At 44.4% G+C, this 27,685-nt stretch overlaps 1 protein-coding gene across 4 annotated transcripts in view; it reads left to right on the top strand.

Moving 5' to 3' along the window:
- The window catches only part of CCDC171 (coiled-coil domain containing 171), a 608,461-nt gene that overhangs the window by 25,920 nt on the left and 554,856 nt on the right, over positions 1–27,685 (top strand). For all 4 annotated transcript variants that reach the window (XM_033920389.1, XM_033920380.1, XM_033920408.1 and 1 more), the window contains exons 4-6: positions 216–390; positions 17,944–18,134; positions 20,669–20,815. In XM_033920389.1, the coding sequence (XP_033776280.1) occupies positions 216–390; positions 17,944–18,134; positions 20,669–20,815 (513 nt within the window). The remainder of the gene's footprint in view (positions 1–215; positions 391–17,943; positions 18,135–20,668; positions 20,816–27,685) is intronic.

The raw sequence follows: 27,685 nt of genomic DNA on the forward strand, positions 1-27,685 counted from the left end.
CTGAATGGGTGAGTAAATTACCTCAAATCATGAAATTTATCTAGGTTTTATTTAACTTTTAGCTGACTTTGTATTTTTGCATTTTTTGTAGTTGCTCATATGATGACAGTAAACAACTTGTACCAAGGAATGTTTTTAAAATCAAAACCAATTTTACTTGTCTTCAGTTGATTGTTTCTGAATGTTGTGGGGTTTTTTGTTTTATTTTTTAATAGGTGTTCAAATGTGAAACCCACATAACCAAATTGCGATCTCAGGTTGAGAAAGGAGAAGCCACCCGACAACGTCTTGAGTACGAGTTGGCTGTTACCAGAAAGGATGCTAATGCTGAAAGATGTGCTTTTGAGGAGAGGCTGGTTAGTGGTTCGAAATTACAAGAACAACATAAAGGTAAATGTACATAAATTGTTTCACTGTTATCATGTACTTGAATTAGATTTCAGTGCTTTGAAGTGAAATAGGCAAGCAGGTTTCAGCAATTACTGTTCCCTATAAGCAGAGCAGGAGTCCTTCACCTATGATCCTGCCAGAAGGGAGGAACTATTTCACTATCAGGTTTTCAGTAGTGAGGGACAGGCAAGTTTTGCAGAACTCCAGAGAGTTTCTTATGATTGAAAACACAATACTGAAGCGTCGCTCTCCCTGGCAGCAATGCAGGACTCCTATGAAAACCTGATTATTTTTATGATGATCTAACTGTATTAATAGTTATACTGATCTACCTGTACTAGCAACCCTTCTTAATGTCCACGTCAGTCTGTCCACTGTAATTTCCTGGGTAACTGACCCAACTTCTTATAATGTAATCCGACCTTAAATTGAAAAGGTAAAAGCAGAATAGAAAATCTGATTAACATAACATGTACTGAGATACTTAATGAAAAAAACCTCTGACTTTGGTTCTAAAATACTGCGTTACAGCTAATTAAAACATGTTTGATTAGGATGTACAGAAAAGGAAGTGTGTGGTGCAGAGTTACAGCCTCAGCACCCTGAGGTTGTGGGTTCAAATACCTCGCTGTTCCTTGTGACCCTGGGTAAGTCACTTAATCCCCTCATTGCCCCAGGTACACTAGATAGAGTTTGAGCCTGCTGGGACAGATAGGGAAATATGATAAAGTACCTGAATGTAAACCACTTAGGATATAAGTGGTATATAAATAAATAATTAATAATACATGAAAACAATATTCCTCCTAATCTATAACATGTGCCCAACTTAAACTTGTTCAAATCATGTGTGGGGTAGTTTTATAAGAGGGTACCTATAACGAATATTCATAAAAAGTGTCATTCCATTGGGAGCCAATCTAATTTATACTGAAAAGGAGTTGCCTCGTCCTTGATTTCTTAAATGTGAAACTCCATGCTGCCATATTCAAGATCTTTTGTAGTTATCTTTGGAAGGCCTAGGTAATAAGACAATATTCCAGATGACTTAAAATGGCTGCATGGATTAGTATATGAAGTTTGAGAGAGTGAATATATGCCCTCAGTTGTCACATCATCTTTAACTTCAGCTAAGCCTTCCTTACCACCCAGTTGATTCCTTTAGTATATCATAGCCAGTTCTGCAACATAAGTGTTTTAAAACTAAACTACAAACCCATGTACTAATAAAAGTGTGTGTGTGTGTGTGTGCAGGCGCAGGGGGTTTGTTTAGGAAAGTCCTAGGTTTCCTTCCAGTGAAGGGGTGCTGTTTCACTATCAGGTGTTTAGTAATATAATTGATTTCTCCATTTCTTATAAGTAGAGGGCTCTTAAGATGTCCAATATTGCAAGATACGTTTCATTGCAACAAGATACATTTTACACAATAAAAGTAGCCCTCTGTTATTCTCCTGAAAGGTCCTGGGTTTATCCAAAAGTAACTGTTCAATAGAACTAGTAATCCTATAGCCTAATATATTGCAGTCCAAAATCTCTTTCCTTGTCATCTACAGCAGATGAATCCAGACAAGTGGGTTGTGTCCATCCACCAGCAGGCGGAGATGGAGAATTAAACTGAGCTCTATCATATAGGATGGAAAGATCCCTGGTTAGCCAGTAGTCTCTAGTTCCAGCAGACGGAAAGATGGTCTTTCTCCTGCTCCTGTTTTATTCTCCTGCTCTGCATGGTCTGCAGAGGTGGCTCCTGTTTTTGGCTATGCTGCCTATTGCAGTGTAAAGCTGGGATGCCAGATCCCTACCTGTCCTTGGTAGCCCTATTTGGAATTTGTCCTGCACTTCTTGCTCCCTCCTCACTCAACCCCTCTACTAAAACAACAACAATAAACTAAAAGTTGTTAAACCCAGAGGGAGTGCAATGTACTGGAGGCAAAATTAAAACATCATACTGTGGATATTGGATTGTTTGATCACTACCATTCTCCAGATGGAGGGATGAGTACTGCATGTTGTTGCTCCTTCCTACTCTTTACTGTTTCTTCATGCGGTGGTTTCTCCTTGTTGGTACTTCCATCAGTTAGGCTGTTACTGGTCACTGGCACCCTTCTGGTCCTTCCTGTGGCTTCTCTGCCCTGGCAAATTAAAAAAAAGAAACAAAAAACCGCCCCACACACAAGGGAGGAGCCCAAGGTGCCTCAGCCAATCAGGGTCTTAGGCCCCTCCCAAGGAGGGAGGCCTATGGAGCAGGAGAGACTGGGCACCCCTCCTGCTCCCAACTTTTATGTATACGGGGAGGGGGGGAGAGGTGGCGGGCCAGAGGGTGGGCGGGCAATTTTTGACTCTCCTGCCCTCTGCCGCCCTTCCCCGCAGTGTAGCCCTGCTTTAAAACCATAGGCTCGCACTGTGGGGAAGGGTGGCAGAGAGCAGGAGAGTCAGGGGAACCAGATCAGGGCAGGCAGAGAGAGCAGGGGAGCCAGAGAGAGAAGAGTCGGGGCAGAGCAGTTTTTTACACAAGCGACTGGTTCTCACCAGTTGCTTGTTCTTGATCAGCCAGCCAGTCAGTGTATAGGGGAAAAAGTTTAGTGAATCGCTGCCCTCCCAAATTTGCATGATATTTCCCTCATTTGCATGCACGGATCGGGATGGGGGTCGCTAAACACGTCAGTGAATCGGTACACGATCGGTTTGCTTTGTGAATCTAGCCCTTAGGTTCTCTGGAAAGCGATAAGTGACTGTGCAGATAATGGACTTTAACACTTATGTTACAGTCAAACCTGTTAAATGAAAGAGCATATCCTCTACTAATTGTGTGTAGTTGTCTGCCTTCTTGTTGCTGAGAAAGTTTTTCACAACAAGAACAGTTGAAGATCAGGCACATGATTCAATTTCATTAACTGATGCTATAAATGTGGGTCATTTTATAAGTTGTCTGATCTGTGGACCATTGAAAATTCCTGCCTTCAGGTTTTCCATGGTAAATCCTGGTAACATATGTGCATTGGGGCTCATAATTGAAACTTAAGTCTAAAAACCTGCCCAAGTCAGCACCTGGATGATCTAAAAGACAGATTGTCCAAGTGCCAATAATTGAAATGGCCTTTTGGACATATCCAGGGACATTTTAGGCCTCTGAATCCTGCTGTGCGCCCAGAGCTGAAAGGGGCATTTTTGGAGGAGTGGTTAGGGTAGGATGTGGGCCAACCTAGACTTAGTCATCCTGCAGGGATAACTGAATGTTTGACGAGACTGCCTAGGTGAAACTTATATGTTGTGAGTTAGACAATGTAAAGACAGGTATAAGTGCCCAAAAGGTATTGAAAGTGACCAGATAACCACTGCAGAGACAAAGTAAAGACCACAACATATTCCCCCTGTGTTCACTGACCCCATTGTATCCCCACAAAGTTCACAATAAAAACGTACATACCTGCCTCTGGAACATCAGCACCTAGCATAGGAAAGCCTAATAGAGCTGCACAGAGGTGGCTTAAGTAGTCTGGGGGAATGGGCTAGTGAGAGGAGGACCCAGGTCCGTAAGCCACTCTAATCACTACATTCATGGTGGAAAATGTGAGCCCACCAAAACCCATATAGGTGCGTGGGTATAGTGGGTTTTAGGGGTGTTTTGGGAGGTTCACCATACTCTATGAGGGAGTTCTAGTGAGATGTTTGTGGCACCCTTTTTGTAAAGTTCACAGCAGTGCCCTGTAAGGTGCCCCTCTGCTCTGTTACCATGTCTTGGTGGCCAGGCCATCACAATGCTGGCCCCTCCCACGTCCAAAAGGTCTTGTTCTGGGCATTTGGGACTTGGACAAATTTTTGTTTGAGAATGTGGTATAAAGATGGATGTAGAGGTGGTCTGGACGTCCAAACCCCTAGATGTACAGATAGATGATTTTTGGAAAAAAAAATTATTTTATTTTTAAACTTTTTATTAATTTTCAAATCAGTAAAAAGTGCAGAACACTATACATACATTAACCATTGCAGTAAGTACTTATTATCAATCAATAAAATTACTATTACTTATATATATATATATAATAATTTTATTTCTTGTATACCGCTATACCGTGAGGTTCAAAGCGGTTTACAGTAGATACAGAAGAGATGCAATTAAGTAAGATTAATTAAAATGAAGAAAAAGTACTTGGAGTTCCCTGACTGTCCCAAAGGCTCACAATCTTGCTAAAGTACTTGAGAAAAATAAATTAATTAGGCTAGAAATATAGAATAGAAGAAGGCAGGAAAACAGTACATAAGAAAATTAATTTAGAATACATAATATAGGAGGTTTTTTTTTGGATATGATATATGGGAAGGATTTAACATAATAAACATAATAAATTATGTATCATTAAAAAATTAAATCTAGTAACATTACAAAGATTCTAAACTGAATTCCATCCATTGATTGAGGAAATGGTTTAGTAAAAGATTTTAGAAATTGAAATTGGTTACATTAATTAAGAAAATTGAACCAGGTTGTAGACTAAACTTGGGAATATAAAGAGGAGATAGAAGGAGAAGAGTTTAGGTAGATTGAATATGCTTAGTGAATAAATGGGTTTTGATTTCTTTTCGGAAGGCTTTGAGATTAGATGTTGTGATCAGCAATTTAGAGATTGAAGGATCAATTTTTGCTGCATGTGTCGCTAGGAAGCCATCATAAAATTTCTTACGCAGAATGCCTTTGAATGATGGGTAGGAGAATAGGGTCTGTGACCTCCTTGTTCTGGTTGGAAGTAGACGATTTAGGCGATTGTAAAGATAGGAAGGTGCAGTACCGTAAATTACTTTGAAGAGTATACAGTATAACTTGAAATGAATTCTGGCTCGGATTGGTAGCCAGTGTGAATCTAGATAAGTGTTAGTTATATGGTCAAATCTTCCAAGAGAATAAATCAATCTAAGAGCAGTATTCTGAACAGTCTGGAGTTGTTTGATCATATAAATGGGGCAAGGTAGATAGAGAATGTTACAATAGTCTACCGTATTTTCTCGCATATAACGCGCGCGTTATACGTGGTTTTTACGTACCGCGCATACCCTTGCACGTTATACGCATGAGCGCGTTGTACAAATTTTTTTTTACATAGTTCCCCCCCCCGACGTCCGATTCACCCCCCCCGGCAGGACCGCTCGCAAGCACTCGCACCCGCACCCCCACCCTGAAGGACCGCTCGCACCCCCACATCATCCCGACCCCCCCCCATCATGTAGAAGCTCCTACCGGTGTCCTGCTGCTTCCTCTTGGCGGTCCCGACACCAGACACGATCGGGGCAAGAGGGAGCCCAAGCCCTCTTGCCCCCCGACTCCCCGACACGATCGTGGCAAAAGGGAGCCCAAGCCCTCTTGCCCCGCCGACTCCCCAACTCCCCGACAATATCGGGCCAGGAGGGAGCCCAAGTCCTCCTGGCCTTGGCGACCCCCCCCCCTTGTTGTTCGGGCCAGGAGGGAGCCCAAACCCTCCTGGCCACGGCGACCTCCTACCCCCACCCTGCACTACATTACGGGCAGGAGGGATCCCAGGCCATCCTGCCCTCGACGCAAACCTCCCTCCCCCCAACGACCGCCCCCCCAAGAACCTCCGACCGCCCCCCCAGCCGACCCGCGACACCCCTGGCCGACCCCCACGACACCCCCACCCCCCTTCCCCGTACCTTTGTGTAGTTGGCTGGACAGACGGGAGTCAAACTCGCCTGTCCGGTAGGCAGCCAACGACGGAATGAGGCCTGATTGGCCCATCCATCCCAAAGCTCCGCCTACTGGTGGGGCCTAAGGCACCTGGGCCAATCAGAATAGGCCCGGGAGCCTTAGCCCAACCCGACCATGTGCCCAAGGCCCCGCCCCCAGGAGGGACCTAAGGCTCCCGGGCCTATTCTGATTGGCCCAGGCGCCTTAGGCCCACCAGTAGGCGGAGCTTTGGGACGGATGGGCTAATCCGGCCTCATTCCGTCGTTGACTGCCTGCCGGACAGGCGGGTTTGGCTCCCGTCTGTCCGGCCAACTACACAAAGGTACGGGGAAGGGGGGTGGGGGTGTTGTGGGGGTCGGCCAGGGGGGTCGCGGGTCGGCTGGGGGGGGCGGTCGGAGGTTTTTGGGGGGGCGGTCGTTGAGGGGGAGGGGGGTTTGCGTCGAGGGCAGGAGGGCCTGAGATCCCTCCTGCTCATAATGTAGTGCGGGGTGGGCGTAGAGGGTCGCCGTGGCCAGGAGGGTTTGGGCTCCCTCCTGGCCCGAACAACTAGCGGGGGGGGTCGCCAGGGCCAGGAGGACTTGGGCTCCCTCCTGGCCCGATATCGTCGGGGAGTTGGGGAGTCGGCGGGGCAAGAGGGCTTGGGCTTCCTTTTGCCCCGATCGTGTCGGGGGTGCCGCGGTTGGCTGGGGCAAGAGGGCTTGAGCTCCCTCTTGCCCCGATCGTGTCGGGGGTGCCGCGGTTGGCTGGGGCAAGAGGGCTTGAGCTCCCTCTTGCCCCGATTGTGTCGGGGAGTTGGGACGGCCAAGAGGAAGCAGCAGGACATTGGTAGGAGCTTCTACAGGCTTTCAGGGTGGGGACAGGACTTCAAGGGGGAGAGGAGAGTCGGGGTGGCCAGAGGAGAGTCGGGGCGGGCGAAAGGAGAGTCGGGCAGTATGCGCGGTATACGGGTGTGCGCGGTATATAAAAATTTCTGTACATAAATTTGTGTTTTTTGCGTGCTATACCCGTGTGCGCGTTTTACACGGGTGCACGTTATCTACGTGAAAATACGGTACTAGTCCTAGTACAAGAGATTGAATCATAATCCTGTATTGGTCTTTATCAAATAATTTTCTAATTTTTCTTAAATTGCGCATTGTGAAGAATTTTCTAATTTTTCTTAAATTGCGCATTGTGAAGAATGCTTTTTGGGTAGTTTTTTTTAATTGAGTCTGCATTCAATGATAATGGGTGGGGAGGGAAAATAAAGGGAGGGAAAGGGTATCAATATATATTGAATGTGCTAAGATCTAATCATGTAAAATATCATAGAATATTGGTTAAAATTTGATTATGAAATAGATGGATATAAAACTTTATTCTATAAATGTCAATGGTTTAAATCATCCTATTAAGAAGAAGAAATTATTATCGTTCCTTAAAAATCAAAATGCGGACATTTACTTCATTCAAGAGACGCATCTTTCTGAAATTGAATCTAAAAAATTATCTGGGGGATGGATTTCTAAATGTTTATTTGCACCGGCTTTAAAGAAAAAAGCTGGAGTGGCTGTTCTAATAAACAAAAAATGTAATGCAGATTTCAAATTAATAAACTATGATCCCTTAGGTAGATGGGTGCATATCGAAATGGTTCTGGGAAATACAACCCTGAATTTATTCAATTTATATGCTCCTAATACAAATCAAACGGAGTTTTTCAAAAAAATTCAGCAACTACTTTTACCATTGGCTACATCTAATTTAATAGTAGCAGGGGATTTCAATGCTGTAATGGATCCAATTTTGGATAAAAGACCAAGTAGAATTATGAAATCATTAGGCTTAGATAATTTGATTCAATCCTGTGATTTAGTAGATATATGGCGTATTCTTCATTTTAATGATCAAGAATTTTCTTTTTGTTCTCAGGTCCATAAATCCTTTTCACGAATTGATTATATATTTGTTTCTAATAACATAGCGCAGCGTGTATTAAAAGCAGTAATAGATCCCATTATAATATCAGATCATGCTGGTGTGTGGATTAATCTTCAAAATCTTGATATTGAACACTTCAACTCAATTTGGAGATTTAATAATACTTTATTAGCGGATTCAAATTTTCTGGAAAATTTTAAATTAAAAATGCAAGAATTCTTTTAAATTAATGATTTGGATAATATTAATGCTGAGATCTTATGGGATGCTTTTAAAGCAACAATGAGAGGAAATATTATTTCATATTCAGCATACATTAATAAACAACATAAAGTACAATTTCTTGAGATAGAAAAACAAATTAAATTATTAGAAAATAAATTAATTGAGAAATGGGAAAATAATACATTACAAGAATTATTAAAACTAAAAGTTAAATATAATGAGATTTCTTCTCAATTTGTGAGGAAAGATATATTTAATAGACAAGTTCAATTTTACGGAAATTCAAATAAAGCTGGAAGTTTATTAGCAAATTTTCTTAAAGCAAAAAAAAGAAAATCCAAGATTATTGCAATAAAAGATATACAAGGTAATACACACACTAGCAATAAAGACATTTTAACACAGTTTCTTGATTTTTATAAAGATCTATATTCTTCTGAATCTTATGAAAATAAAGAACAAGATGGACTAAATTTTTTAAATTCATTTATTGGACCAAATGTTCCAGATCATATAAAAAGAATTTTAGAAGAACCTATATCTTTAAAAGAAATAGAATCAGCATTGAAGTCTCTTAGAGTTGGATCCGCTCCGGGTGGTGATGGTTATACTGTTGAATTTTATAAATCATTTCAAAACATTATTTTACCATATTTATTAAATTTATATCAATATCAAATGAATAATGGAAACATATCAGGTACTATGGCTGATTCACTAATTATTGTCTTACCAAAACCAAACAAGGATCCTACTTTGGTTTCAAACTACAGGCTTATTTCTTTATTAAATGTAGATGGAAAATTGATTGCTAAAGTACTAGCAATAAGATTGGCAAAAGCTCTTCCTTTCATTATTGATGTACACCAAACAGGATTTATTGCTAAAAGACATTCATCACATAATACTAGATTAGCATTTCACTCTTTAAATTTAGCAAAAACTATGAATGATCCAGCTTTTATGGTATCTTTAGATGCAGAAAAAGCATTTGATAGAGTGGAATGGAATTTTATGTATCAAGCTCTGGAATGGTTTGGAATTGGTTCCGGTTATTAAAATGATTCAGACTTTGTATAGCTCTCCTGGTGCAAGATTATTTATAAATAACAATTTATCAGAAAGATTTAACTTGCAAAGGGGAGTTAGACAAGGATGTCCTTTGTCTCCCTTACTTTTTGATGTTGTTCTAGAACCCTTATTAATTGCAATTAATCAAACTAAGGAGATAAAGGGAATCCCATTCTCTTACTGGGAATATAAACTTTCTGCATATGCAGATGATATTTTATTATATTTAAGAGAACCGGAGAATACTATTCCAAGTTTACTTAATCTTTTAGAAAAATTTGGAAAATTTTCTGGATATAAAATTAATTGGAGTAAATCGGAAATTCTTCCAATTAATGTTCACTGTACCAAAGGACTATTTGATTCATATTCATTTATTTGGAAAGAGGAAGGATTAAAATATTTAGGAATTATGATCAAAAATACAATTGATGATACAATTAAAGAAAATGAAAAACTTTTATTGAAAAAAATAACTGAAATGTGTGAACAATGGAATCCTTTACATCTTTCATGGTGGGGAAGAGTTCAAACAATTAAAATGATGATTTTGCCTGTGGTTTGTTATCAAATGAGTATGATACCAATATTTTTTCAGGGGTCCTTTTATAAAAAATTAAATAATATTCTTACAAAATTTGTTTGGTTTGGGAAAAGACCCAGAATTGCTTTAGTATCATTACAAAGACCAATTATGGAGGGAGGGGTAAATTTTCCAAATTTTTATAGGTACCATCAAGCCTATATTCTAAGACAGGGTATGTATTGGATCCTCCCAGATCTCATGGAGAATGTACCAGATTGGTTATATCTAGAATGGCGGCTCCTGTTCCCATTACATTTAGAACATTTAATTAGTATAACAATGCCTAAAAGATATAAAGATAACAGAATTTTATTAGATACTTGGAAAACATTAAGATATATCAGTAATCTATCACCAGAACCAATGAATAAATCACTAAATCAATCTATTTGGGCAAACTCCAGGATCAAAATTGGCGGATTTAAGATCATCTGGAAACATTGGATTATTGCAGGAATACGAACTTTGAATGATGTCATTTCTGAAGGTTCTCTGCTTAGTTTTTCACAATTGCAAAATAAATTTGGTTTAAATAAAACACAATATTTTAAATGGATGCAATTGAAGCAGGCCATTCAGGAAGGGTTCCCTGAATGGAAAAATCTTACTACTCATTATAGTCTGCAGGTTTTATGTTTCCAGACGGATTTTTTGGGTCACCAAGCCGCAAAATGGTATAAATTAATATATGGATTTTTAAATAAAAAAAAGAAAACTGGTCTTAGGGATATTTGGAGTATTGAGATTGGACAGACAATTTCTGCGTCTCAATGGCCACGATTTTGGTCCTGGAGATTAAGATCTACAAGGTCAGCATCTATGAATCAAACATGGATGTTCTTGTTACATAGAGTGTTATGGACCCCTACGCGCTTGCAAAAAATAGATAGTACTAGATCCAATAGATGCTGGCATTGTAAAATAGAAGTAGGGACGTTAGATCACTTAATTTTTTTCTGTCCCTGTGTAAATGCTTTCTGGAATTTGATTTGGCCCCAAATTAACAAATTATTAGAAAATCATGTAGGACTCTCATATGATACCATACTATTTGGCACTGCAATGAGAACTCAGAGTCCGATCTCAGCAAATAATAACAAGCTGCTATTAATATTGACAGGAGTCGCCATGCAACAAATCACTCAAAATTGGAAGGATTATACTAAACTGAATTATACGTTCTGGTGGAACTCTGTTTGTCACATCTACAAAATGGAAAAAGTATTAGCATTACAACAAGGGAATCTTCACAATTTTAAGAAAATTTGGCAACCATTGACTAATTATTCTAGTGATTAGACTTCTTGGCACATTGATAGTAATTATACAGGAATGGGGTGGGATATATATAATTTTTGGAAATATGAATTGGGAGAAAGGGGAGGGATTTATAATTTATGATTATATATAATTTATAATATATAATGTTTATAAGTCTGGATGTATTGATGATAGATACAATGATATATAATATTTAATTATATTAATTGTAATTCAGTTGTTGTAAGAATGGAAAATTAATAAATAAAATTTAAAAAAAATAAAATAAAATAATTGAGTCTGCATTGTGCAGCATCTGTCTATTAATACACCCAAAATTTTAAGGGAGACCTGTATTGGATACTTAATTGTTTTGAATTCCAATTCAGTTATGGATGGATTTTTGTCAGTTTCAAGCATAAGGAATTTGGTTTTATCTGCATTTAACTTCAATTTATGGTTGGTCATCCATTTTTCTACTTCCTCCAGAATTGTTTCCAGATGACCTAATGAGTCTTGGGTATCATAAGGGAAGAGAATGGTAATGTCATCTGCGTAGCTGAATGATGTTACATTTAGGTTATCTAAAGTGGTGCCCAGAGAGAATATAAAAAGATTAAATAAAATGGGTGATAGAGGGGACCCCTGAGGAACTCCACAAGGGTTAGACCATGGGTCTGATTTAAGATCTTTTTGTTTGACTCTATAAGTTCTTTTTTTTAAGGAAACCTTGGAACCAGTTATGGACCTTGCCAGAAATCCCAATGTCATCTAGTATCAGCAGCAAAATAGAGTGATCTACAAGGTCGAAGGCGGCAGAGAGATCTAGTTGTATTATAAGGATCTTATGTATATATATATGAACAAGGAGCATAACAAAGAAATAACCCTCCACACCCACCCTACCCTAGATGTGTGCAGAAATTTACAAAAAGTAAAGATAAGAGGCAATTATGATGAAGTGATAAGATGTCAATGGGCTCCACGCCAATTTAAATACATTTCTATGCCCCAACGTATCAGCATTTATCTTCTCGTATCTATAGCATAAGCATAAATTTGCCCAACAGAAAGGAAAATTTTTCCAATTGCGAGTGACCATCTGCATGAGTATCCCGTCATAATAAGGAGCAGCCTGCTTTTATATCGGTCCAAAGGGGGTTTAAGATTTAATAACGTCCCGCATATGACTATATCATATGTCAGTGGAATCGATGACTCAAATATGGTATTAATCTGTCCCCATATCGATTTCCAAAAATTAAGTATTAAAGGACAATAGAACAACAGATGATCCAATGTCCCTATTTCAAGATGATAATGGCTGCAGTCGAACCGGGGTCCAAAAAGTCCTATGCAACAAGAAAAAACAAGTTTGTTTCATTGATGCTAACGCTGTACATCTCATTCTCCAAGACTAAATTCATGGCCATTGAGTAGCAGAAATTTGTTGCTTAATCTCAATGCTCCAACTATCCTTTAGAGAAGTTTTTAGTTTTTTATTCATAAATTCAGATATTAATATATACTACTTGGCTGCCTGATGTCCTAACAAATCTGTTTGGAAGCATAGGCTCGGCAAACTATACTGATTTTTTAAAATTGCGCCAGTCAGGGAACCCCTTCTGAATGGCCTGCTTCAACTGCAACCATTTATATACTTGAGATTTCGAAATACCGAATGATTGTTGCAATCGTGAAAAATCAAGCATTTTCCCATTTGATATCGCATCAACTAACGTGCGTGCGTATACCTGCCTGTAGCCAATGTACTTTTGGTGACTAATGCTCTATGTCCAAATCAGACTTAGACATTTTTTAAAATTATGCCCCTCCATGTATTCAATGTATGAACTGTCTTTATTCAAAGCCTTTACAAATTGTTTCAGCAGGCCTACCTTTATATGTAGTGGTATCAGTATGATTCTATCTCGTGCTACCAAAGGCTCATTGATTACATTTTGTCCTCCAAATACCATATTTTTTTGCCCAATATTCATGCTTGGCTTCACTATCCCAAAGGCATATCTTATTATCCCATAACCATATCTAAGAAACTAGAGCTGATGTGGTCTATCCAATTCAATTTTCTGAATCAGTGCCCCAAATAACACAGAAACAGGCCAAAACCCTAGTCACCAAGAATTTTTTGTTGTTGTTGTTGGCCTATGTTATTTTCCAAACTGTAGCTGCTGAAATGCCCATTTCTTCAGCTCTTTGGGAAACCTTAATTCATCTGACAAAATTAAATCTTTGACTTTCTTGCATATTTCTGTGGAAGTTGCTTTCACAGGCCGTCCAGCATTGGGGTCATCTGCAATGGACTCTCTACCCCACTTAAACTGCTTGCTCCAAAATTATACTTTATAGGAGTCAAGTGTTCATGGATCTCCTTTGGCTTTTTCCTTTCTTTTGTGAGAAATCTAGCAGTTTCTTACTTGATTCACATGAGGACTCTCTGGCATCCTGTCTCTTGGAATGTTAGACTCGCACTTAGTTGCAACTGTGCATGAGTAACCTTGACATGTCACAAGATGCATGGACTTGTTTCAACACGCTTGCTACTTTCTTTCATACTCAGGTAGATACATTATTGAATGCCCCTCATATTTGGGGCTCATTGGCAGACAAAACAAGAGTTTAGTTGAAATATTTTCCACCGGATCTTGAATTTAGGAATGGCAAATTCTTTCTTTATAATTCAGATTAAATGTAATTTGCCATATTTCACTGTAAACTTGATATACTTGATCAATCTAGGTTTCCCTCCGGGTATTGCTCACAGTGCAAGCTACATACCATTTTGTTGGTACTCCTTGACTTCATCAATTTCTTTTTGTAGATGTGGTCTCCAAAAGTGAATATCATAAGTAGAGAGGGGTTTCTACTAGTAATACTTCTCTTTATGGAGCCGGGTATGACTTTAGTTTTACCTGCTGGTTTGTCAAACAGGCAGATTGAGGTAATCAGAGATGGCGAACCCTGAGGCCTTTGTCTTCAAGGCACTTGGCTTTGAATATTTCCATAGGCTTGTAGAATAAAATAGCCAGTGATAATCTCAGGTTTTAGCATAGCCTTGATTTATTCCAAGTTTCCAAGTTTATTAGGTATTTTTGATTTATCGCCAATTCAAAATTCAAGGCGATGTACAAATAAAATAGTTGGTGACACACTTGCAATTATTAAATTAAACAAACAATTATTAAATTAAACAAACAATTATTTAGGAGGCTGTTCCCACTTCTGCAATCGGTCTTTTTCCTCTCAATGCTGATATTTGTGTTCCCTAACCCACAGGCTTATAAGCTGTAGGCCAAGGGGAGATACGTGTAATTTTTCACTCTGTGCTTTTTGCTTTAGTTTGTTTTAACTTTTGCAAACTATAATTCTGTAAGTGTGCTGCATTTTGAAAGCAGTAACAGTAAAAGTTTTAAGCATAATTGAGTTCTTACACGTCTGCAGATTGTTTGTTTTATTGAAAGCTTCTGTACCTCTACTAATGACTGGAGAGTCAATTCAGAGTGGTTTACATGAGTTTTTGTAGTAGTGTTACAATACAGAGTTAGCATTTTCTGAGGTAGTTTTCAATATAGACACATTTATATCATAAGATCATAATCAGTAATCCTACGTATATGCACATACAATACATAAAACATGTTTAGCTTTTTGTAATTTTAGTTCTTCATGCACTTCAAAATTTAGAACTTGGAGCTCCTTTTTGATCAAGCCGTGCTAGCAGGGTTAACGCGCGTAACTTTTCATCACGCGTTAACCCCCCCGCTGGCTACAAAATACCGCCTGCTCAAGAGGAGGCGGTGGCGGCTAGCGTGGCTGGTGGTTTAGTGCGGCTTGATAAAAGGAGCCCTTGGTCTCTAGTAATGATGGTGGCAGTAAAGTTAAATATATTTGTACCCTGCTTTAACACTGTTATTTAGTGCTTTAGATTTAATCTATTTATTTATTTAAAATATTTAGAATCCATCTATCAAATTTTCCAGGTGGAGCCCAAAATAACATTCCTAAAATCATGACAAACAAGTGGTTAGAGCTGCTGCTTCAGCACCCTGAGATTGTAGGTCCAAACCTAGTGCCACTCCTTGTGACCTTGAGCAAGCCATTTCACTTTCCATTGCCCCAGGTAACATAGCCAGATCATGAGCCCGCCAGGACAGACAGGGAAAATACTAAGAGTAACTGATTGTAAATTCTTCAGGTGGCTGTGCTGATGGATGGTATATCAAATATCAAATTAACTTGGAAAACATAAACAAGAAAGCGCTATGTGTGTTTTTTCCATAGGAATCAACAAAATACTACCGTATTTTCACGCATATAACGCGCGCGTTATACGCGTTTTTACCTACCGCGCATACCCCTCGCGCGTTATATGCGTGAGCGCGGTATACAAAAGTTTTAAAACATAGTTCCCACCCCCGCCCGATTCACCCCCCCAGCAGGACCGCTCGCACCCCCATCCCGAACGACCGCTCGCACGCGCTCCCACCCGCACCCGCATCCACGATCGGAGCAAGAGGGAGCCCAAGCCCTCTTGCCCGGCCGACTCCCCGACGTCCGATACATCCCCCCCCCCGGCAGGACCACTCGCACCCCCACCCCGAAGGACCGCCGACTTCCCGACAATATCGGGCCAGAAGGGAGCCCAAACCCTCCTGGCCACGGCGACCCCCTAACCCCACCCCGCACTACATTACGGGCAGGAGGGATCCCAGGCCCTCCTGCCCTCGACGCAAACCCCCCTCCCTCCAACGATCGCCCCCCCCCAAGAACCTCCGCCCGCCCCCCCCAGCCGACCCGCGACCCCCCTGGCGACCCCCACGACCCCCCACCCCCCTTCCCCGTACCTTTGGTAGTTGGGCCAGAAGGGAGCCCAAACCCTCCTGGCCACGGCGACCCCCTAACCCCACCCCGCACTACATTACGGGCAGGAGGGATCCCAGGCCCTCCTGCCCTCGACGCAAACCCCCCTCCCCCCCAACGACCGCCCCCCCCCAAGAACCTCCGACCGCCCCCCAGCCGACCCGCGATCCCCCTGGCGACCCCCACGACCCCCCCACCCCCCTTCCCCGTACCTTTGGTAGTTGGCCGGACAGACGGGAGCCAAACACGCCTGTCCGGCAGGCAGCCAACGAAGGAATGAGGCCGGATTGGCCCATCCATCCTAAAGCTCCGCCTACTGGTGGGACCTAAGGCGCGTAGGCCAATCAGAATAGGCCCTGGAGCCTTAGGTCCCACCTGGGGGCGCGGCCTGAGGCACATGGGCCCAACCCGACCATGTGCCTCAGGCCGCGCCCCCAGGTGGGACCTAAGGCTCCAGGGCCTATTCTGATTGGCCCACGCGCCTTAGGCCCCACCAGTAGGCGGAGCTTTAGGATGGATGGGCCAATCCGGCCTCATTCTTTCGTTGGCTGCCTGCCGGACAGGCGGGTTTGGCTCCCGTCTGTCCGGCCAACTACCAAAGGTACGGGGAAGGGGGGTGGGGGGGTCGTGGGGGTCGCCAGGGGGGTCGCGGGTCGGCTGGGGGGGCGGTCGGAGGTTCTTGGGGGGGGCGGTCGTTGGGGGGGAGGGGGTTTGCGTCGAGGGCAGGAGGGCCTGGGATCCCTCCTGCCCGTAATGTAGTGCGGGGTGGGGTTAGGGGGTCGCCGTGGCCAGGAGGGTTTGGGCTCCCTTCTGGCCCAACTACCAAAGGTACGGGGAAGGGGGGTGGGGGGGTCGTGGGGGTCGTCAGGGGGATCGCGGGTCGGCTGGGGGGCGGTCGGAGGTTCTTGGGGGGGGCGGTCGTTGGGGGGAGGGGGGTTTGCGTCGAGGGCAGGAGGGCCTGGGATCCCTCCTGCCCGTAATGTAGTGCGGGGTGGGGTTAGGGGGTCGCCGTGGCCAGGAGGATTTGGGCTCCCTCCTGGCCCGATATTGTTGGGGAGTCGGCGGTCCTTCGGGGGGAGGGATGTATCGGACGTCGGGGGGGGGGGCATCAGGCTTTCAGGATGGGGACAGACCTTCAAGGGGGGACAGTGCACGGAAGTCAGGGGGGGTGAACGGAGAGTCGGGACAGCGCACGGAAAGTCAGGGCAGTGCACGGAAGTCAGGGGGGGGTGAACGGAGAGTCGGGACAGCGCACGGAAAGTCAGGGCAGTGCACGGAAGTCAGGGGGGGGTGAACGGAGAGTCGGGACAGCGCACGGAGAGGCGGGGCAGTGCACGGAAGTCAGGGGGGGTGAACGGAGAGTCGGGACAGCGCACGGAGAGGCGGGGCAGTGCACGGAAGTCAGGGGGGGTGAACGGAGAGTCGGGACAGCGCACGGAGAGGCGGGGCAGTGCACGGAAGTCAGGGGGGGTGAACGGAGAGTCGGGCAGCATGCGCGGTATAATCGTGAGCGCATTATACCAAAGTTTTTGTGCTTATCATCGTGATTTCTGCGCGCTATACACGTGTGCGCGTTTTATACGGGTGCGTGTTATTTGCGTGAAAATACGGTACTTCAGTTTTTAGAGGCACTGTGACAGAGGAAATATATAAAGAAAACCAATTATAATATTTTCTTTAGACTTTTGTCATACTGATGCACACTTTAATGCAAGTGGCTGAATACATACTTAAACTGAGTGTTAAAAAACAAAACAACAACTTGGTTTTGTGACTGAGACACAATCTATAAAGCATCTCTGACAAATTACTTCCCCGGGTAACTTTAAAAATATATATTTGCTTTTGTTTAATACATAGGTTTTTAAAATGCTTTAAATTCCTTCAACGCTGACTTTCATTCTGCTTCAAATAGCACAGAATGAAGATCTGCAGGAAAAGATGAACACGCTGGAGGAAATATTTCGTAATTCACAACGTAACTGGCAAGAAAGGCTCCAACAGCTTGAAGCTGACTTGGAAGAAAAGAAAAGTATTATTCAAAGCTGCAATATTGAGAGTGAATTACTTATGGCTGAAAAACATAAACTGGAGACAATTTTAAAGGTACAAAGTTAACAGTATGTAAACTATTAAAAAAATATTGTGCTTTGGTTTACCTCATTTGCCCCTTCCTTTACAAAGCTGCGCTAACGTTTTTAGCACGGTAACAGCTCCGACACTCATACATTTCTTTTCCAGAGATTAAAAAAAAAAAGATTTGACATCGATATGTGAATATTTCTTAAGAAAAAACAGAATATTTCATGGGGTGTCCTAATTTTTTCACATGACTGTACATTCCTCTAGCACTTTTGTGAAGGGTTTTTATTCTGCGGTCCTTTACTTCTCCTTAGTGGATGAACTCTGGTCAATAGTAGTATTCCTGTATGGTTTAAGAAGCAAAGTGGTTATTGTTTGAAGTTAAACAATTATCATCCAGATGTACAAGTAGTGTTGCAGTTGTTAATCAGTCATGTATACAGTGGAACCTTGGTTTACGACTTAATTCGTTCGAGAAGCATGCTCGTAAACCAAAGTGCTCGTATATCAAAGCGAGTTTCCCCATAGAAAGTAAGGGAAACTTGCTTGATTCGTTCCTGATCCCCAAAACAGGCATATGCCTTCTTGTGGTTCAACACTTCTCCCACTCCCTGTTTCAGCATTTCTCCGTCTTCTCCCCTTTCTTTCCATTACCACAGACCATCTTTCCCTTTTCTTATTTCCCAGTCATCTTTCGTTCTTCACTTTCCCCCATCCCTACCTTTTTCTTTCTCACCTCCCTCACGGGTGCCGAAGGTAACTGCCGTTGTCTTCCCGACAAGTCAAACAAGAAATTGTCCAAACTGGGTAAAGCCAATGAGCGCCAGTATCCAGGTGAGCAGGAGCAGGCGCCGCAGCATGCGGCCATCGTAGTCAAGCAGTGTCAGGGGCAGGTGGGCGGCGGAGGGGGAGGCGGGGCTCGGGGGCAGGCAGCATTGAGCTGTTCTCCGGCAGCGCATTCTGGCATCTGCGATCTGTGGCCATCCCGAGCCAGGTCTGCTGTGGCTTCACCCCCTCCCCTTCTGCTATGGTTTCTTAATCGGTGGCAGACAGCATGGAGGAGGAGGTGTGGCAAATTCTCCCCCTCCCTCCCGCTCGCACCTGAACAAGAGCGAGCGCCCGACATGCACTCTTGTAGCATGACACCGTAGAGGAAAAGCCACAGCAGGAACACAGTCAGGTGTGCATCCTCGCCTGGGAAAAGTCAAGTTTGACTAGGAGTTTCTTGAGAGAGATGGGAGAAGCTTTTGTAGTTATCCGGCCTTTTCTCTCTCTATCCTCTTCATGTGCACGCCTCTTGGAAGTGGAAGGAGACCCGCAGAGCCGTCCCACAGACACACACCTCCCTCTCCGGCAGGCCAGGTAGCTCGCTGATCGAGTCAATGCTCGGTTTGCGAGTTAGTTTGCACGAGTGTTTTGCTCGTCTTGCAAAACACTCGCAAGCCGCGTTACTCGCAAATCAAGGTTTGACTGTATTCAGCTGCACAAGTTAAATGAGTAGTAGAGAATGACACAGTGGATGTTACCTGCAGCTAGCCGTGAGTAGCCACGGGTAAAACGGTGGAGGGGGGTAAGGTGCTCACCGCAGGTATGGGGACAAAGCCATCCACCACCCCGTGGTCACCCACACATGCACGTGACTGCATGAACACTTTCAACAAGTAGTTTTCAACAAGCTACTCAAACCTTAAAACGCGCCGCAAAGGTAAGGGGGAGGGAGGGAGATGCACGGACCGTGCGAGGGGTGCCGAAGGGCAGTGAGGTGGCGAGATGGATGGGTGGATGCTATGGGGATGGGACGGTGAAGGGGATGGCGGGAATGGTGCGGTGAAGGGGACGGTGATCTGGTGACGGGGCAGTGATGGAGACAAATATTTTCCCAGTGTCATTCTCTAATGAATATACACAAAGTAAAGTATTGTTTCTTAATCTTTGTGTTTGGAGGGCCAACTAATAGATCAGTGATCTCAAACTCAAACCCCCTGCAGTGCCACATTTTGGATTTGTAGGTACTTGGAGGGCCTCAGAAAAAAATAGTTAATGTCTTATTAAAGAAATGACAATTTTGCACGAGGTAAAACTCTTTATAATTTATAAATCTTTCCTTTTGGCTAAGTCTTAATAATAATATTGTAATTTGTAGCTAAAGAGACATATGATCAAGAAACTGTTTTATTTTACTTTTGTGATTATGATAAACATACCGAGGGTCTCAAAATAGTACCTGGTGGTCCGCATGTGGCCCCCATGCCGCGAGTTTTAGACCACTGTAATAGATGGAGGAAGGGGAGTGATTTATGAATTTGAGTAATCTGAGAAGTATACTGGTGGCTATGTTCATCTTGGATTTTCAAAAATTACTCTTAGCATAGTATATTGTAATTCTGAGAAATATAATTACTGGAGGATAAATGATCACTGCAGCTGCAATTTGACCAAAACTAAGATTTATGAAGGTCAAAAATATTTTATCACTCAACTATAATAGATTTTAAACCATTTCTCATATTGGTTTACTACTGCGTTTTCCTAAAATAGGAAATTGTTGGTTATTTTAGGACCAAGATAGAAAACTGCAGGACGTACATAGGAAGATACAGGAAATGGAAACAATACGCAATACTCAGATGGAAACTTTGGGACATCAGGCAAATGAACTCGAATATAGCCATGAGCGTGAGGATAGATTAAAACAAGAGCTTGAGGTAAGTAACTTTCATCACTGTTACCTTAATTTTAGTTAAAATATGTCAGGATTCCAGGTGAGACCACACTTTTTACTTAGAAAGTAAAAGCTAGTTTTTCTGGTTTTATTTAAAGAACTGATAGTGTGTTTCAAAAATTCTTCATAATTCTCTAGCTTATGGGATTTGTTTCTACCATCACAGGATAATTAATTTTCATTGCTCCAACCTAAGCATTATCTTTAAAAAACAAGATACGTGAACTTTCTAGACCATGAATATATATCCACAATGAATAAAGATAGATGTGCATGGAATAGAGGTAGCACCCATAATTAATATGCATGAAATATATTTGATTGTATCTTGAAAACCTGAGTGGCTAGGTGTGTCCCAAGGACACTTTTGTAGCATCTGTTCCCCAGATTTAATATTTATATGAGAGACTAACTACAGAATCATAAGAATAGCCTTACTGGGTCAGACCAATGGTCCATTAAGCCCACTAGCCCGTTCTCACAGTGGCCAATCCAGGTCACTAGTGCCTGCCCAAAAACTAAGAAGTAGCAAATGTCTTCCCCCATGTCTTTCTCAATAACAGACTATGGACTTTTCCTCCAGGAACTTATCCAAACTTTTCTTAAAACCAGCTACCTGCTATTACCATATCCTCTGGCAACGCGGTCCAGAGCTTAACTATTTTCTGAGTGAAAAAAAATTTCCTCCTATTTTTAAAAGTATTTCCCTGTAACTTCATCGAGTGTCCCCTAGTCTTTGTAATTTTTGATGGAGTGAAAAATCGATCCACTTGTACCCGTTCTACTCCACTCAGCATTTAAGAACTTAAGAAGTTGCCTCCGCTGGGTCAGACCAGAGGTCCATCGCGCCCAGCAGTCCGCACCCGCGGCAGCCCATCAGGTCCATGACCTGTTAGTGGTCCCTGAACTCATCCTATAACCTATCACTACTTCTATCTGTACCCCTTAATCCCCTTCTCCTTCAGGAATTTATCCAAACCCACTTTGAATCCCTGTATTGTGTTCTGTTCAATCACAGCTTCCGGAAGTGCGTTCCATGTGTCCACCAGTCTCTGGATGACGAAGAACTTCCTGGCATTGGTTCTAAACCTGTCCCCTTTCAGTTTCTCCGAGTGCCCCCTTGTACTTGTTGTTCCCCATAGTCTGAAGAATCTATCCCTATCAACCTTATCTATGCCTTTCAGGATCTTAAAAGTTTCTATCATGTCTCCTCTAAGTCTCCGCTTTTCCAGGGAGAACAGCCCCAGCTTTTCCAGCCTGTCGGCATATGACAAGTTTTCCATACCTCTTATCATTTTTGTCGCTCTTCTCTGGACCCCTTCAAGTATTGCCATGTCTTTCTTGAGGTACGGCGACCAATACTGGACACAGTACTCCAGATGTGGGCGCACCATAGCACGATACAGCGGCATGATGACTTCCTTCGTCCTGGTCGTGATACCCTTCCTGATAATACCCAGCATTCTGTTGGCTTTCTTTGAAGCCGTCATACATAGTGCTGATGCTTTCATTGTTGTATCCACCAGCACACCTAGGTCTCTTCCGAGGTTGCTTACCCCTAGCAATGATCCCCCCATTGCATAGCTGAACATTGGGTTCTTTTTCCCAATATGCATGACCTTGAATTTCTCTATATTAAAACACATCTGCCACTTTTTCGCCCACTCTTCTAGCTTCGTTAGGTCCCTTTGCAGGTCTTCACAGTCTTCTGTGGTTCTAACCCTGCTGCAGAGTTTGGTGTCATCCGCAAATTTGATAACCTCACATTTCGTCCCCGTCTCCAGATCGTTTATAAATAAGTTGAACAGGGGCGGTCCCAACACCAACCCCTACGGAACTCCGCTCATGACCCATTGCCAGTCTGAGTATTGGCCCTTTACTCCAACCCTCTGTTTTCTGCCCGCCAACCAGTGTTTAATCCATCGGTGTACATCCCCCTCCACCCCGTGGTTCCACAGCTTCTTAAGCAGCCATTCGTGGGGTACTTTGTCGAAGGCTTTTTGGAAGTCGAGGTAAATGATGTCTATGGGTTCCCCTTTGTCCATCTGGCTGTTTATTCCCTCAAAGAAGTGTAGTAAGTTTGTGAGGCATGACCTTCCCTTGCAGAAGCCATGCTGGCTCGCCCTCAGCTGCCCATTCTTTTCTATGTGCTTGCAGATGCTGTCCTTGATCAGTGCTTCCATCATCTTTCCCGGAACTGAAATCAAGCTCGCTGGCCTATAGTTTCCCGGGTCACCTCTCGATCCCTTCTTAAAGATAGGCGTGACATTTGCTATTTTCCAGTCCTCCGGGATCTCCCCAGTTTTCAAAGATAGGTTACATATTTGCTGGAGTGTTTCCACTATTTCCTTTCTCAGTTCTTTTAGCACCCGTGGGTGGATTTCGTCTGGGCCCGGTGATTTGTCGCTTCTCAATCTATCTATTTGTTGGAGGACGTCCTCATGGCTTACCTCTATTCACTCCAGCTTTTCATCTTGATCCCCACTTATGGTCTCCTCGGGTTCTGGTATATTGGATGTGTCTTCGCTCGTGAAGACCGATGAGAAGAACTTGTTTAACCTGTCCGCTACCTCTTTTTCCTCCTTTATCACTCCCTTTCTTTCTCCATCATCCAACGATCCCACTTCCTCCCTCGCCGGTTGTTTCCCCTTCACGTATCTGAAGAACGGTTTGAAGTTTCTCGCTTCCCCAGCCAACTTCTCTTCGTACTCTCTTTTTGCTTTCCTAACCACCCGGTGACATTCTTTCTGGTGTTTTTTGTGTTCTTTCCGGTTTTCTTCAGTTTGGTCCTTTTTCCACTCGGGCATCTCTTTTCCAAGCTGAAGAGCCCTAACCATTTTGGTCTTTCCTCATACGAAAGGAGTTCCATTCCCTTTACCATCTTGGTCACTCTTCTTTGAACTTTTTCTAGCGCCACTGTATCTTTCTTGAGATAAGGAGACCAGAATTGAACGCAATACTCCAGGTGATATCACACCATGGAGTCATACAGGGGCATTATAACATTCTTAGTCTTGTTAATCATCTCTCTTTTTAATAATTCCTAGCATCTTGTTTGCTTTTTTGCCCACCGCCTTGGTAGGCATATATATATATATATATATATATATTTTAGTGTGCTTCCCTTTTTTTAAAATTTTAACCTCTACCAGACAAATGTAAAAACTTATAATGTGTTTGTATCTGTAGTACTAAAACAAAAAGTATTTTTTTGTTTCTGGAGGACAAATAGTAGAAAGCTAATAGTAACTGTTGTAAAAGATGATAGTTGCCCCCAAAGGGTAGACAAAGCCATGCTCATTACAAGGTGCCTCCTGTAGCATCAGCCCGACATGTATTTGTCCGTCGCCTCTCTGGCCCGGGTGAATCAGTTCAGCACCCTCCATTTCCAGTTGACTCAGGATAGCGTGACCATCCGCAAGAGCAGCATTTCATGGCTGCCGCAGAATGGGGCCGCTTGGTAAGAGAAAGGGCTAAGGCAGACATGAGCAAACTACGGCTGCCTCCGACGCCGTGGGTTGGATTAAAAAACTAAATGGGCCGGATATAGCCTACGGGCCGTAGTTTGCCCATGTCTGCTTTACAGTCTACGCCCCAGAAATATCAAAGAAGAGACAAGTTAATCTAATCATGTATTTTTTAATGAGTGTAACTTATGGGCAGACTGGATGGACCGTTCAGGTTTTAATCTGCCATCATTTACCGTGTTTTCCCAAAAATAAGACACTGTCATATTAATTTTGGGCCTAAAAAAGGCACTAGGTCTTATTTTCGGGTAGGTCTTATTTTTTTTTCATGTACAATGATCATCTCTTCTTTGCTCTCCTCCACCCCAATTCTTCCAATTTCCTTTCTCTCCCCCACATATGCAGCATCTTTCTTCCCCTCTCACCCATCCCCTTGTGCAATATCTTTCTATCCCTCCCTCCCATCCCCCTGTGTAGCAGAACCCTTGCAGCTTCTATCTTTCCCATTCCTGCCTCTCATCCCTTGTGCAGGAGAACCCTTGAAGCTTCTTTCCCTCCCTTCAATCCTCCTGTGAAGCATCTTTCTATCCCTCCCATCCCCCCTTGCCGCTGCTGCGGATCCCACCACCACCCCCCACTGACCCTTCCATCGCTCCCTCCCATCTGAACACTGACTGCGAGCCGAAATACCTGGAAACAAACGGTAGCGTTGGCAGCACATGCTGCATCGCAGCCTGCCCTTCTCACGTCTGGGTATTCCTCTGCCGCATCACTGATGATGTCATCAGCAATGCGGCACTGAATGGCCGGGCATGAGAAGGGCAGGCCGCAATGCAGCCTGTGCTGCCAACGCTACCGTTTGTTTCCAGGTATTTCGGCTCGCAGTCAGCGTTCAGATGGGAGGGAAAAATGGAAGGGTCAGCGGGGGGGGGGGGGGGGAGATGGAGGGGAAGCACTGCTGCCGGCGACGAGCTTAATTTAGGGGGTAGGGCTTATATTAAGACCTACCCTAAAAATCATGCTAGGGCTTATTTTCAGGGTAGGTCTTATTTTCGGGGAAACACGATACTATGTTACTATGTAAGATGCACATGTAAGTTACATGCACCCCTGCCGCTTGTTATGGCTGGAATAACTGAGGTCATATAAAAATAAGGCATTACGACCAGGGCCACCGAGAGAAAATCTGGGCCCTGGTACAAAGAAGGTGTATGGGACCTTATACAAAATTTTACACACATTTATGTGTGTATATTATTATTTCTAACAATTGTAGATTACATTGATACATTTAGATAAGTATGTATAGGTATAAATGTAATAATAAAGTTTCATTATCCCAGGACAAGCAGGCATGATATTCTCACATGTGGGTGACGTCATCTACGGAGCCCCAGCGCGGACAGCTTTTCAAGCAAACTTGCTAGAAGTTTCAAGTTTGCACACTGCACCACGCACGTGCATGCCTTCTCGCCCACTAGAGGGCGCATCCCACCTCGTGGTCCTCAGTTCAATTTTTTCCGCGGAGCCAGAAAGCCCTGTGGATCTGAGCTCCAGTTGTATTGCCTTCTAGCTGCCGCGTTTCGTGGTTTTCTTTGATTTTTGATCGATTCGCGGTGCTGCTTCTTTTTTCCTTTCGTTTAAAAAAAAAAAAAAATATTTTATTTTTCGTTAGGCTCCGGGGGCTCCCGGCAGCCGTGGCCGCGGGACGTCGGTCGTTCCCGGCCTTCTTTTTCGTTGATGTCCCGTCCTGTTACGGGATTTAAGAAGTGCAGCCGGTGTGAGAGGTTACTTTCCATCACTGACCCTCACCGGTGGTGCATTGTCTGTCTTGGGCCGGATCATCCGACAGCTTCGTGTGATCGCTGTGCGACTTTTCAAAACAGGGCCCTCCGTCGCCGTAAAGCCAGAATGGCGGAATTGTTCGCCGTGGACGCGCCGCCCAAGGCCTCGACGTCGGCCTCGGCCTCGGCCCCGGCCTTGACCTCGGCCTCGGCGTCCTCGGGGGCCTCGGCTTCGCCTCGGCCCTCGTCTTCGAAGGCGTCTTCAGGAAAACCAGCTTCGGGTAAGTCCTCTGTTCCATCCCCTTCAGCAAAGAAGCCGTCCTCGACTCCGGCTAAGGCGGGTGGGTCGACCCCGGCCCCGCCTCGGACCTCGACTTCGCACACCCCGAAGGAATACTCGAGACCGAGGTCGCCCTCCAGGGAGTGTGCTCCGGACTCGGAACTCCCCACCTTCGTGGGGATTCCGGCCTTCCAGGATCTCCTTCGAGCCCTGATTTCATCGGAGCTGTCGGGGGCCCTGGAAGTGTTGCAGCGGGCTGCAGTTCCGGCGGCCTCGACCTCGGCCGGGGCGCCCTCGGCCTCGGAGGCTCCGGCCTCGGCTCCCTCGACCTCGGGAGCCCCGGCCTCGGTGACCTCGGTCTCGGGTACTGTGGCCCCCTTAACCTCGGTCCCGGCCCTGCCCTCGACCTCGACCTCGGGGGGGCCGCCTGAGCGGAGTGTGAGGCCCAAGGAGAAGTTGCGCAGAGTGCGCCGTATTTCCTCCTCCTCCTCGGGGTCTTCCCGGGACGCCTCGCCCTCGACGCGACCTCGGACGGGGCGCCGATCGAGGAAGTCTAAGCGGCCGCGGGGCTCGCCTCGGAGGCACGATCGTTCCTCGCCGCTCGGGGGCGAGGCGCTGCAGGTGTCGGAGTTACGCCTCGACAATCCGAGGCTCCTCCGTTCACCTCATGGGAAGTCTTCCCGTGCTGCCTCGCCGAGGAAGTGGGAGAGTGTCCCCCGGACCCCGGGGTCCTCACCCAAGGTTTCTGCGAGGCGGAGAATTTCTCCTTCCCCCTCGAGGGCCTTGGAGAGGGGATCCTGGGACTCGGGGTCAGTAAGGGATCCTCATTATTCCCATGAGGCCTCCCCCCTCTCCTCGGTGGGGAGGTCGAGAACCCCGTCTCCCCCGGCCAGGCCGTCCTCTTTTACATCCTTTGTTCAGGACATGGCCCGAGCCCTGGGGTTAGACCTGATGGTCGGTTCTCAATATTCCAAAGAATTTTTGGAGGAGCAGGACCTTCCCACTCCCCCTAGAGAGGTGCCTAGGCTCCCCCTCAACAGAGTCCTTCTACAGACCTGGTTAAAGAACTTGTCGAACCCTCTTACAGTCACGTCTGTGCCTTCAAAAATGGAAGCGAAGTATAGGACGGTGCCCCCTAAAGGGTTCGAAAAGGCGCAGCTCTCCCACCAGTCTCTTCTGGTGGAGTCTGCCCTTAAGAAATCACAGCCCTCACGGGTTTCTGCGGCGGTTCCACCCGGCAGGGAGGGGCGGACCCTGGACAAGTTTGGCCGTCGCCTCTATTCAAATTCCCTGATGGCCACCAGGGTTCTAAATTATGCCTT

Source organism: Geotrypetes seraphini, chromosome 1 (assembly GCF_902459505.1).
Source record: "Geotrypetes seraphini chromosome 1, aGeoSer1.1, whole genome shotgun sequence".
In the NCBI taxonomy this organism is placed as follows: Eukaryota; Metazoa; Chordata; class Amphibia; order Gymnophiona; family Dermophiidae; genus Geotrypetes; species Geotrypetes seraphini.